Below are 14,764 nucleotides of genomic sequence, written 5' to 3' on the forward strand. Positions count from 1 at the left end.
ACCTGCACATCTTACCTCTGTTAATATGAATCTGTGTCATGACTCAAGAAAGCTTACCAGCAGCTTCCCATACATTGGTGGGTATTTCTGGGGTTTCTGAGGTTCTTCCATGTGTAGCCTGTCAAGTGCTGCAAAATGGTGTTAAATTCCACAAAAACAAACAAAAACTTTTTCCCATTTTGGTCTTAGGTAAATTAGTTTCACTACAAACCTAGAAGTCACTAATACTCCCATTACTTTCATAAATTACAACCCTCAAAGTCACCAGTAATCTCATTACTTTCATAAATTACAACCCTCAGAGTCACCAGTAATCTCATTACTTTCATAAATGTACTTTTTCTTTTCATCAGGTTGCAGATCATGAATTCTTCAGTGGGGTTCAGCTCACAGAACTAAAGCTTTCAAATTTGTCTCCAGTAAGTAATGCCATTTTTTTCTTCAACTTACACATAAGTAAAACATTTCTGTCAGCATTAATTCTGATGATATACAACTTTGCCTCACAAGTTCAACAACCAGGAAATTCTAATTCTGTGTTGATATTTTGTTGTTGTAAATTTAAAAAAGTGATTAAAGTTTAGAACAGAAACAGAATAAGAAAAATGAGATATAAAAAAGACAATTTTCATGCAGTTCATCAAGAATATGAATAGCGAATATTGACAAGGGAGATAACTCACGTCTTCTGCTTTTGCTAAAACCTGTCCCATTTTGAAGATTCATGTGTATCATGGGAATAGCCATGTTCATCATGAGAAAAACAACAGCCATGTTTATCATGTAAATAGACGGCCATGTTCATGGTGTAAATAGATAGCCATGTTCATGGTGTAAATAGACAGCCATGTTCATGGTGTAAATAGAAAGCCATGTTCATGGTGTAAATAGAAAGCCATGTTCATGGTGTAAATAGACAGCCATGTTCATGATGTAAATAGACAGTCATGTTCATGATGTAAATAGACAGCCATGTTCATGATGTAAATAGACAGCCATGTTCATGATGTAAATAGACAGCCATGTTCATGATGTAAATAGACAGTCATGTTCATGATGTAAATAGACAGCCATGTTCATGATGTAAATAGACAGCCATGTTCATGGTCTAAATAGACAGCCATGTTCATGGTGTAAATAGAAAGCCATGTTCATGGTCTAAATAGACAGCCATGTTCATGGTGTAAATAGACAGCCATGTTCATGGTGTAAATAGAAAGCCATGTTCATGGTCTAAATAGACAGCCATGTTCATGATGTAAATAGACAGTCATGTTCATGATGTAAATAGACAGCCATGTTCATGATGTAAATAGACAGTCATGTTCATGATGTAAATAGACAGCCATGTTCATGATGTAAATAGACAGTCATGTTCATGATGTAAATAGACAGCCATGTTCATGATGTAAATAGACAGCCATGCTCATGATGTAAATAGACAGCCATGTTCATGATGTAAATAGACAGCCATGTTCATGGTCTAAATAGACAGACATGTTCATGGTCTAAATAGATAGCCATGTTCATGGTCTAAATAGACAGTCATATCGACCTCTTAGATTTTGTTTTTTATTTGAGACACACATGTGCTTATTTATCCTATAAAATTACCTGAAGGCCCATGAATACTTATTTTCATGTATACACATATCAAGATGTTGTAGTCCTTTATACTTAGAAGTACAATTTTGCTAGGAATCACTCAATTTTTGTGGGAAAAGCTCTCAGGGATAATAAGTTTTCATTAAAAATATAGAATTTATAAGGGTGAATAATATGACAATAAACTCTATATAAAATGTATTAAATTACCATATACAGTATCATTATTGCCAACCTGCATTCATTAATATATTATGCAAACATTGTTAAAATTGTCATTCAGTGTTCATTAAGATATTGTGCAAACACTGTTAAAATTGTCATTCAGTGTTCATTAAGATATTGTGCAAACACTTAAAATTGTCATTCTGTGTTCATTAAGATATTGTGCAAACACTGTTAAAATTGTCATTCAGCGTTCATTAAGATATTATGCAAACATTGTTAAAATTGTCATTCTGTGTTCATTAAGATATTGTGCAAACATTGTTAAAATTGTCATTCAGTGTTCATTAAGATATTGTGCAAACATTGTTAAAATTGTCATTCAGTGTTCATTAAGATATTGTGCAAACGCTTAAAATTGTCATTCTGTGTTTGTTAAGATATTGTGCAAACATTGTTAAAATTGTCATTCAGTGTTCGTTAAGATATTGTGAAAACACTGTTAAAATTGTCATTCAGTGTTCATTAAGATATTGTGCAAACATTGTTAAAATTGTCATTCAGTGTTCATTAAGATATTGTGCAAACACTGTTAAAATTGTCATTCAGCGTTCATTAAGATATTGTGCAAACTGTTAAAATTGTCATTCAGCATTTATTAAGATATTGTGCAAACATTGTTAAAATTGTCATTCTGTGTTCATTAAGATATTGTGCAAACATTGTTAAAATTCTTTAACTGGAGCATCTTGAATGATAGAAACTTGAATGAAATAGATGTACTAAATATAGTCATGCATAGTTCCAATGCATTACAGATCTCACTCAGTACCCCTATGAAATCATTGGTAAAGACGGTACAAGAGGGAAAACCAGCTACAAGGTATGAACCTGAGGATATTTTTTCCTTCTGAAAATAAATCAGTTCTAATCTTTGACTTTGTGTTTATTTGAGAGATTTGAGTATTGTCACAAATTTCAAGTTTTCAAGACTCAGTTTTAAGTTACTACAACATAATTTTAAAATTGTTGTACCTTTCCCAAGTACAGTGTGACCCCACTATAACACAGTAGCTGGGAGCCATAGAACCCGACCGCATTATAGACCAAACTGTGTTATATTAGCAACCAGGTCATTTAGCTGAAGAAAATTATGCACGTACCCAAAAAAATTGTGGGGAGGGGTGTAGGTAATAAATGCGGGTGGTAAAATACGTGCTTCATCAGCACAGTTACCATCTTAAATCAATGCTTATTAAATGAGAAATACACCTGTAGTCAAAACAGAGAAGACATATTTAATAGTTTACTTTATTTAGAGAACCATGTACATATATACGCAAATAATGTTTATATATACATGTCTAATGTGTAGCATGAATAGTATCAACACTGTGTACTCACCCGCAAACCTCATTACATACATTGAATCCACAGTACAAGTGATTCCATCAAAAATATGCACACACACAGCTTTAAAATATTCAATAATTTTGTCACAGGTCATATTGGTCTGAATTCATTGAAAAAGTCTAGCACAATCATATAATGAATGATGAAGCACATTTACTTTTCAGTATGTCCCAAGTCGGTCAAAGTTAGTTTGTGTTTTAAGCCACTGTTGGTAGCGTTTGTAAGCATAACCATTTTCCCTACAAAAAGAAAACTTTCACGGCACAGTTACCGTGTTCCAGTCATGTTGGAAAATGAAAAAATCCATCAGATTCCATCACTTTCATTTAAGTTTGGTACTGACATCTTTGATGAAAAGTTCTTTGTTTTTATTGAAAGATTGTAGTCGGCTTTCTTTGATGAAGGGTGCACGTGTTATTGAAGTCACCGCTAAAGGATAGCTTTGGAGAACCAAACAAATGCCCATTTCTTACTGCGGCAGCAACATCAAATAATTGTATTGCATGATTGAGACCAATTTTTTTCTCCATTTGATGAGTAAGTTTTTTTTTAAAACAATCGGTGCTTCAAAGATAATCTGTTTCCTTTGAAATTTCAGCAAATTATTTTATATGGGTACATTTTTAAAAAGGAATCAGCCATCGTTTGGACTATTCTAGTTTCTGTCCCTCCATTCCTTTTGAATAAACCAATAAGGAGGATGTAGATTTTATTATTGTTTTAATTTTTTTTACATTTGTGGTAGCAGCATGATGCTGCCTTCCACACATTGCGTCTGAAAATTAACACTGGGTCAACGGATGATAGAGATGCAGGTGTTCAGGCTTGATGACAGGGATTATTACAGAAAATGTGAGTGTTCCGAAGGATTTAATTCTGAGTGAAAAGAAGAGGAATTTTACATCCACATACAAATGTCAGTCTTTGTAAATATGCTAATTACGGGCGAGCGGCCAAAAATCCGATAAAATTAAATTATGAGATAATACCTCGTCCGGTTGACCTCCATTACCAGAAATGTCAATAATAAAAAGTGGATATTTCACAACATACACTACTGATGCTAGATGTGATGATAAGTGGATTATAATACAACAATGCACTGTTTAGATGGTTTGTCAATATGGACAAACAATTTGTTTATGTAACAATATATAAATTTCAGTGCATATTATATCCAGTTTGCAACTTCCTTTCATGTGGCCTCTGAACTTTTGCACTCCAAACCAATGGTTGTATATAAAAGTTTAAACAGTCAACAATGTCGCCAATAAAAAAAAATTGCCATATGGTATATTTTGCTGCCAATAAGGAAAAACCATCCAAATTTGCGACATTGGCAAAGACCTACGCGATCCCAGAATAAACTTTTTATGCGTTATTTTTCGTACTTTTAAGAAGAAAACACTACTTTTTCGTCTACGAGAAAAATACATACAAAATTTCAGGAGCCACGCCACGATCATCTTGTATTATTCATACATGATCTCTTCACCAAAATGATAAAAAAGCTTTTACATTTTTTCTTACTTTTAAGAAAGATTTTTTTGTACAAGAAAAATACATGTATATGAAATTTCAGGAGCCACACCACAACTGCGTTATATCCAAATTCATATTATAATGGAGTGCGCTATAGTGAGGTCACACTGTATTCCAAGAAAAGTTAGCTACAGTTACCTACTCCCTTTATGTGAGTTACATATTGCTTTATTTTTTGATGGACACTATTGCATACAAGTTTGGTTGTATAAGCATTATTTATAATTTGATTATATTTCTGAGGTGCTTAATTTGTTTCTACAAAAATCAGAAGACTATTTTAAAATGGTCACCTCTGTGATTCTATCAATGAATGAGTCTGAACATATCTACATCCTCCAACATTTGCCAGGGTTGATGATGCAAACTCTGCAGTTTCATTTAATATTTTGTAGATGGTCTAAACAATTTTTATTCATAGAATAATTATAGCACTAATATGTGTGAGTAAAATTATTAAGCTTTCCTATAAAATTTTATGTTTGAAAGAATAATCCCATAATGAGTTAATAAATTAATTGATTATACACGTAGAAACTATGATTGCTCACTGTCACTACTTCCAATGCTTCCATTTCCTGAGTTAAACAAAGTTATTATTTTAGACCATCACACTCCTAACAAACTGAAATAAGCAAATGTAACTCCAAACCCAAGAAGGGGGCTGTCACTGATATGAATAACCATAGACCAATTGCGGTTTTATTCCCACTTTCAAACATGGGTATAATGAATGAACGAATGTTCTGGAATCTTATAATTTACTATTTCATCTTCAAATACATTACCTAATGATAATGCTCCAGGAAAACTACTACTACCTTGCAAATCCATCTCTTCCAGGCATAATCATTTTAGCTAAAATGTTAAAATTTATCTGTTCACCTAGGTGGCAGTTAGAGTGATATCCCCTTGATACATAAATTGTTGCCAAGTATGCAAATACTTCACTTAATACTTCTGCTCACTTTATAGACAGAAATGTTATACAATCCACGTACAAGTGTTTGAGAAGTTTTCCACCTTAAAGAAAGTTGGATTAATGTTCTCTTTGAAGGGAAGTATACGATATATACTTTTCAGTGTCATGACTTTGCTCCCTCATACATTTAGGTATCATTGATATGTACCTGCATGTGTTGTGATTGCATCCTCTCACATTGCTATAGCTATATTTAAGTAGGTGAAGGTTGGTATATGATATAGAAAACTTGCATAACATTGCTGTATAATTTCAATTATAATCTGATACACACAAGTAAGTTCTGTATATTAATCTATCCTTCTTAGCATCCACATTGTAGTTATATAAATGATGCTCTACTGATTTTACTTGTATAGGCAGTCATTTGTCCTTTCCTAAAGCTAACATTGCCTTAATGTGCACGTATTGTGTGTACTGTAGAAAACTCAGTTATATTACTGCATAGTTTCTGTTGGTCAGATACAACTTAAGTTTTGTCTGCATAGTTTATTCCTAGTGTGGACTTTATAGTTACTGTAGGCAGTGCTTTGTGATTTTACTTGTATAGGCAGTCAACTGGCCTTTCATAATTTTGTTCGAATTGATATTACATCATCCACTTTGTAAGTGAATGCTTCAATGGCCTAGCAGTTAGAATGTCTGCCTCAGATGCATGAGGTTGCAGGTTTGAACCTTGGCTGAGTAATACCAAAGATTTATAAAAATGGTACTAACAGTTGCCTCACTAGGCACTTAGCAATTAAGAGGTTAGTGTTAGGACTGGTTAGCCTGGTATCAGGATAATGTGACTGGGTGGGACATCAAACCATTGCATTGATGGAGATCACACTTCTTTTTACCTTTAACAGAGGGAAAAGGACAGGACATCAGCACAGACACTTTTGTCCTTGATAAAGTGGGGTTATTCATTCCACATATCAGAAAAGAACCTCAAAGCAAGTTTGCTTTGCATCTTGGCTCATGATGTTCGGGCAGTCACCACAAACTTTGCATTGGAGCAAAACTGTTCTCTGATGTTATCCATTCTATGGGGTGGAGATTTTAGTTCACTTCTCTACCTTTTATCTCAGAGATCTTTCATCCTAAAAGGCTCAACTTGATTAGATGGGACCTATAGCCGTGGCACAATAGGTTACCTTTCTGAGTTGTTTGACAGCTTAATAAAGTTGTGACCTGAAGACTTTGAGAGAGGGATATGGTGTCTATTCTCCAGTCAGGTTATTTATTTCACATATCTTAGGGGACAGAAGATGGTCTCTTCAGGGTAAGTGGATGTATCTCCCTAATACTTCATATACACCTACCCCTGCAGTTACATCCATATAGAGTGCTTGCCCCTCTGCATCCAGTTATAACTGAATTATTCATGGGATTTGGTACCAATCCCTGTATCAAGGTTAAGTCACTTTATCTGTCACCTAGGTTGGCAGATATCTTTGGTTGTTTAGCTGAAACATTTTAGCCTCATAGGGCTGGCTTTGCGAGGTAGTAGTAATTTTAGCTCATAGGGCTGGCTTTGCGAGGTAGTAGTAATTTTAGCCTCATAGGACTGGCTTTGTGAGGTAGTAGTAATTTTAGCCTCATAGGCCTGGCTTTGTGAGGTAGTAGTAATTTTAGCCTCATAGGGCTGGCTTTGTGTGGTAGTAGTAATTTTAGCCTCATAGGGCTGGCTTTGCAAGGTAGTAGCAAGTTTAGCTCATAGGGCTGGCTTTGCGAGGTAGTAGTAATTTTAGCTCATAGGGCTGGCTTTGCGAGGTAGTAGTAATTTTAGCTCATAGGGCTGGCTTTGTGAGGTAGTAGTAATTCTGCTAAGGTATTATGTTCAGGTAAGTATTATTTAACACATTAACCCCTGGAGCTTTTTGTTATTTTCGCCTGAAAATCGAGTAGGAAACACATTTTGAAAGCTATTTCTGAATAGACTCGAAAACACCAAATCCCTGGTCATCTTTCAATAACATATTGCCTAGTTGTGTTAGAAACATCGTTTTTCATTGGCTATTTGACTCATGCATGAACAGAAGGGTAAAAGTTGGTTTTGTGTTTTTATTTTTTTATTTTTTTGCTAAACGGAGCCATTATTTTTGTATGGAGACCACTCTTTATTCCAAATGCCCATCTTATCCTACTTTTTCCAAAGGCTCATCTGTCTGCAGTTAATACTGGTTTGCCTTAGATCTGAGACCAAAAAGTCTAAAATCCGAACACAAAATCGGATTCCGACCACCGGCGAATTTTGGGTTAAAAAAAGTCAGGTCCAAAAAAATGAGGTTTTTCTATCTGTATTTTGTAGTGCAACTAGATATTCCAGATTATTTGGTATCATTGTTGAGCTGCATCTGTCTACCTTTCTATAATACCACCCACTTTAGTGTATAATGCATGACCATAATGCTACAGAGCTCAGCAGTAGGCTACCACCTCCTGCCCGGTAAAGTCGTCACTAGGGGTTAATGTGTTAAGAAACAAATATTACTAAAAAAATTTGGTATCCAGAATGAATGACCTTGAATCTTATATTTACCATAACCAGAGTGATCAGATTTATGTGAAGGATATTCACATCACATTGCACTAACTAGATGATTGCAGATGACAGAAATAGATAATGTGTTTCTTAATCTTTCAAAAGCTTTGAACTTGTTTTTGAACTTGTTGGGCACAAAACTGTGTTTTCTAAACTGAGAAGATATTTTTAGTAACCATAAAAGTTTAATTTCATCTCAGTCCTTTCTCAGAGGTCGACAATAGGGCATGTCTATTTTAGATTAGCTTTAAGATCAGAACTAATTTAGACCATTATTTTATATGGATCTGTTCTTGGACTTGAATGCTCTGTATCAATGATTTACAATACAGAAATGAACAGTCCAGCACTAACATGTAACAAGCAGAGTATTAAGTAATATAGGACCAACACCTGATCACAAAACTAAATTTTATCTCTCAGGAGCCGGAGCAGATAAGAATATTCTACAATGTCTGTATCTTACCACATCCAAAACATTACTGACCTGTTTGTTAGTACTGTGATGGGGCTGTTATTTATGTGTTTGATTGGAGTATTATCCATGATAAACACTGTTATTTATGTTTTTAGATGCGGTATTAACCATGATAAACAGCTGTTATTTATGTTTTTAGATGCAGTATTATCCATGATAAACAGCTGTTATTTATGTTTTTAGATGCAGTATTATCCATGATATAAACAGCTGTTATTTATGTTTTTAGATGCGGTAATATCCATGTCAAACAGTTGTTATGCCACTATGAATGTTTTTCATTTTACAGAAAGTCCAAGACAGACCAAAGTAAATCAGCATTGAAATCCAGGAAAATGTCAGTTTCAACTGAGACTTCCAGTGGTCCATCCCAGGGTGCACCCCCACCTCCACCTCCTCCCCCTCCCCCTCCACCCCCTGGCATTCCCACTTTCCAGGTCCCATCTCTCTACTCTGGTATTACTTCTGTTCAGGTCTCACCTGTTCCTCCTGGCCAAGCCCCAACAGCATATTCCCCCAGTCCCTCATCTGTACCCTCTGTTGGGGAGGGGAGGTCGGCCCTCTTGGGTGACATCAAGAGAGGGACACAATTGAAGAAAACAATCACAAATGACAAGAGTGCACCTAGAATTTAGATCATATTAAAGAACTAAACCTAATTGTTAAAACACAATGCATGTAATGCCATTTGTGTTCCTTGTTATTTTTGTTGCTTTTTTTGTAAAGTAAATGATAATTACGTAAAAGGGGATAGGTGATATTATGCACACAAATAAAGTTGATTTTGATCATTTGAGACATTTATTATCATTTTCAGTACATTGAACTAAAATAATGACAGTATCTCTAGACATGTATTTTGATACAGTGAGATAAATATTATTATGAAATTACCTTATTGTCTTGTTTAGTGAATTTTGATTGGTGCTTTTTGCTTTTATTTAAAAAAATCATTGGACTCATCAGACTACAAAGGGAGTTGAATATGTGTGTTTTTAGTTAGCATTTCAAAATTATATTGATGTGAAAACTGTGAAACCTTAAAAAAATGACTCATCACATGAAGAGAATGATACACAACCAAGGCAGTCTGACAGTTGCGTAGCTGGTATACAAATATAGTAGATATAATAACTTTTGCATTATGGTGCATGGTATACATCACAGACAGAGCACATGTTGAAATGAAAGCATGCATTATATCATGCAACTTTAAGAACTATAACATCCCTTGCTAGTGGACTTGTCCAGAGTATGGCTGTGCGCTTATAAGAATTGCCTCTCTTACTCAGGATTACACTTTGGTGGCCTAACATAACAGTAGACATCCAGTAGCCAATGATCATGAGTGGCCTAGAAAAACAGTAGTCATTCAGCAGCCAGTGATCATGGGTGGCCTAGAATAACAGACATCCAGTAGCCAATGATCATGAGTGGCCTAGAAAAACAGTAGTCATTCAGCAGCCAATGATCATGGGTGGCCTAGAATAACAGTAGACATCCAGTAGCCAATGATCATGAGTGGCCTAGAAAAACAGTAGTCATTCAGCAGCCAATGATCATGGGTGGCCTAGAATAACAGTAGACATCCAGTAGCCAATGATCATTGGTGGCCTAACATAACAGTAGACATCCAGTAGCCAATGACCATGGGTAATGGAGGATAAAAGTAGATATACAGTAGCTGATAACCATTTGTAGTCTAGTACGACAGACATCCAGTAGCCACTGACAATGCAAAAGGTATGATGGCCTAGCATAACAGTAGATATCCATTAGCCCATGGCAGGGGTGACCTTGCATAACAGTAGATATCCAGTGGCCAGTGACCATGGGTGACCTAGCATACCAGTAGATATCCAGTGGCCAGTGACCATGAGTGACTTAGCTTGTCAGTATATTTCCAGTAGGCATTTACTATGCAGAAAGAATCATAAAATAATGTTTTAGGTGTAGTATCATTTTTCAGCATTGTATTAGTAACATTGTTTTTCTAATCAACACTATATACTCACCATAAAACTCATACTATAAGGAAAATTATTTATTGAAATTGTATTAAAATGTGTTGATTGACAATGGAAATATTATGCTTGACTGTTGGAATATTGTTTGACATCTGAAACATTATGTTTGACTACTGCATGATGTTACATAATTGAATAAAATTGTATAATCCTTATGGTTGTATGCATGAAGCAACATTTTGGATATATAACTATATATCTAAGGAATATTTTTTTGATAAGTGTCCCATTTCTCATTTTGGTACTGACTTTGTCAAATTATGCAGTGCTAAAATCTCCTGCAATCCATAATATAATACCAAGTACCTGTACAGCAATCCATCACTGTATAACATTGTTCCTTACAATAATTTTTTGGTCACATGGCATGTATGGTTGCAAATCTCATAACACCACTCACTTGTCTTACAGGATTAAGTGATCATTTATTGACGTGTAAATTGTACCTAATTACTCGCCAAGAAAATAAAGTTAAAAAGGACTTTTTGTTAGCTTTGTGTGTGATTAGGTAAGAATTTACACTTCAATAAATACCCAACATGATTATTTAATCCACATAATTACAAGCTTTTTCCTTTCTGTCTTCATATTAGCAGATTTCATCAACAAGGCATTCACTTTGAGCTTGCTCTAAGTTGTCTATTATTAGCCTCTTCAATCTTCCTCTTCACTACCCACAAGTCATTAACCATTTGTATAGTAAGATAGGGTAGTGTCAGAAAAGATTGTGAAACATGCAGGTGATCTTAGGAACAATTGTTATGGTCATTTAAAAAACAACAAAATACAAATAATTGTTTGCTGCTATTTTGTTTTTCCCCCAACATTATGCTTCTGTATGGCACTTGTTGTTTAGCAACTGTTGCACAAGGTCTCATATTGCTGCTTACAATTTACCGACAAATCACACGTGTAGTATATACCACTACAAAGGCAGACATTTCTCTTGCATGACCTATTTAAAAATTAGCACTGATATTGTAAGCTACAATTCACATAGCATACTAAATTTGACGTTTAATTCAGGCTTTCAGCTTGTGTATGCCTACAAAAAATTTGACTTACTATCTTTTTTGAATGCCATACAATTGTCTGATGCTACCGCTCAACATGGGCATGATCACGCATGCTTAATATGCAAGTACAATGCACTGAATGAAATACTGCCCTCTCATTGGTCAAATGAAAAAAAAATGATAAGCAGGCATAATGCATAATTTTTGATTGACCATTGAGAGGGCTGTATTTCATTAAGTCACTGCACTTACATATTAAGCTGTCTTTTTTGAGTTGTAGTTTACATTCATTGCTCAGAAACATTTCACAACATCTTTTTTTCATTATGATTTAAGCTATATTAATCATATTTTATGTATATCATCATATATCCTACAGTAGAAAGCATAGGCTTGTTCAAAATATACATGGGACAAATTCTTTAGGTGCTATAAAGTATGTGTGTATGTATGTATTAGCTATGTTTTCTTATCCTAATCTGAACGTAAAACCCCTATTCTTTCATAACTAATTGGTTCACTGATTATTGAGTTCCAGTGTAGTGGACAGCATAGAAATAGCTGCGCTTTTATATAGATTTAATTTTGTTATTTGGAAGAGTGTCAGTTTTGGGTGTTGTCAAGTATTTTAACAGAATATTGTTAGTGCAGTGTAGTTTACAAGAATAACTTTCAATACATTTACTGGTATTCACATTTGTGTTTGCTGATTACTGTTGTTTATGAAATATGTTGACACATTAAAAATACAAATGAAAAAAACACAACACTTATTAATACCACTTACTTTTATATAACCCAGCCAAAGGCATATAATATAATGTCATGACATTGTCCATCAGTCAAGTGCCTTTTACATTTCTGCACTATAACTTGTTTTACATAACCTGCCTTTGCTGAACTTTGTGGGTTGTTTGTACATCAGACAGGGAAGAAGCCCATTGATTTTGGATTCAAAATGTCAAAGGACATTGCCAATGTGAAAAAAGAACTGATTGCTGGTTAACAACTTCAGTTCTACAGCCCAGCCATGGACTATGCTTTTGGAATGGTTTGCACTATTGATTTTGTGGTCATATATCAAGATCGCTATGGCTGGAAAATAAATTAAACAAATATTTCTGCTCAAAAGCTTCAGTACTTGACCATATATCTTCCCCATTGTTTGTTGATGGCTTGCTCTTTAGGTTAGAAAAAGTCTGTTGATTTGATGTTCAAAAGGTCACTGGTCAAGAATCTTGTAGCAGAAAGATAAATGGTTTTCCTATATTAACTATAATTCTAGACCATTTACCAAATTTAGTGGAGGTCTTGTACTTAAGATTAAATAGAGGTCTATTTACTTGGGTTAAACATATCGAAGGTCAGGGTCATTATGACTTGAAACTTTTGTTCTAGATTAAGCTCCTTGGGAGCTGATACATCCAATTGTTAGAGTGTCAGACTTTTAAAGGCCATAGGTTCAATAGCCACCCGGACCACTGCAGGTCCATTCTCTTGGTGTAGACATATAATTGTAATTATTTCATTTCTTGATATTATGGAGCCATCATAAAATGTACCATTGACAGGACTGTTGTACATTTATGATTTGCAGAAATGGAATGAACATGTGCATCTGCATTGCTTTGATATCATGTCTCTGCATATGAAAGAGTTGAATGGATGCATTCATCTCTGTTTATTTTTTATCACTTTTAGTTATTTCATGACCAGAGTTCCTTTGATGATCTGAAGTATGCATGCCAAAGTCATCTTGTCATAATTTTCACATGATGGCCTATCAGACCTACACATTTGTTGGCCTACCTGGCTTGCCAGATGTGGTGATGGGCCTACTGTTGTCTGTGCATGTTTCTTGTAACAATACAAAAATGACTGAATGTGTCTTGTTGTAAGTACTTGGTGAGTGATAATATTCTTTTATATGTGTTTTGTTATGGTAAAAACATATGTGCATAACAAAGACCAGAGAGTTATATAGAAAAAATGTGCAAATGAGTATTGTGGCATCCAAATTAGGTGGGGAAGTAAAGTTCAGTCGTGTTGAAAGTGTGGTGTGGGGGAATCAGGCCAGTCATCAGATATGTATACATTTTGGTAGTAATTATATGGCAAGAAGCCTGAGGAGAATAGAGAAGGTACAGAGACAATTTAACAGGGTCAGTGATGAGCTTGAGTCCTCACAAACTAGACAAACTGTTATGAACCATGTGACACAACACTATGTATACTCTTACACATTTGAATGAGTGGCTTGGAAGAGGGCGTATAACACAAAGTGCATACTGATGGCAAGAAAGGCTCATAAGCCCCACAGCCCCAAAATCAAATTTCAGCAGTTAGATACAAAGTTAAGCAGACATTTCAGACCACACAGCCAGTTCCAGTTCTTAGTTGCAAGGTTGAACCATTTGTTCTGATCCCACAACCAGTTCCAGTAAGGTATAGGATTAATATTCCATTGACAACTGAGCAGAATGCACAGCAGGATAATTCATAACCAACAAAGATGTCACTGCACATGTTACTCCTTAAAGGAAGAAGAAAAGTGCTGCCAAGCTCTGAATTAAATAGTGCAGGCAGTTGTCCACTTTCGTAGAGAAAAAGGGTGAAGCCATTGCTGGCACAGTAATTCGAAAGCCATTCACACACACCAATGTGCCAGAAAAGCACAGAGCTATGATGCATGGTACACAAGGTGTCCTCAGTGAGGAAAATGATGATACTAGATGGCCTGAAGTTTAGCCTCATGTCAACAGCACAGCTGGAAAAAGGCTTTACCAAGCCTGAGTACCACATACAGTGAAAAAGCTGAGCTGGCAGACAGCATTAAGGTGATGGCCCAGTTTTATAACACAGCACATTGATGAGATGAAGCATCTGGTCGCACAAGTTAATGCCACCATTCTAAAAAATACATACAAAATAGGGTGGGATGGGTATGTGCCTGCTGAGATTTCAGTTGATGGAGATGATGTCAAGCTTTCTAGGGAAGCAACAAAT

General features: G+C 35.2%; 1 protein-coding gene across 1 annotated transcript in view; it reads left to right on the forward strand.

The window, feature by feature from the left end:
* Positions 1-12,525, forward strand: part of LOC149789088 (slowpoke-binding protein-like) — a 97,981-nt gene extending 85,456 nt beyond the window's left edge. The window contains exons 12-14 of the mRNA XM_089975284.1: positions 354-419; positions 2,589-2,653; positions 9,005-12,525. Coding sequence (XP_089831410.1) covers positions 354-419; positions 2,589-2,653; positions 9,005-9,350 — 477 coding nt within the window. The 3' untranslated portion in view covers positions 9,351-12,525. The remainder of the gene's footprint in view (positions 1-353; positions 420-2,588; positions 2,654-9,004) is intronic.
* Positions 12,526-14,764: the final 2,239 nt, after the last annotated feature.

Source organism: Sinohyriopsis cumingii, chromosome 11 (assembly GCF_028554795.1).
Source record: "Sinohyriopsis cumingii isolate HCF-2022 chromosome 11, ASM2855479v2, whole genome shotgun sequence".
In the NCBI taxonomy this organism is placed as follows: Eukaryota; Metazoa; Mollusca; class Bivalvia; order Unionida; family Unionidae; genus Sinohyriopsis; species Sinohyriopsis cumingii.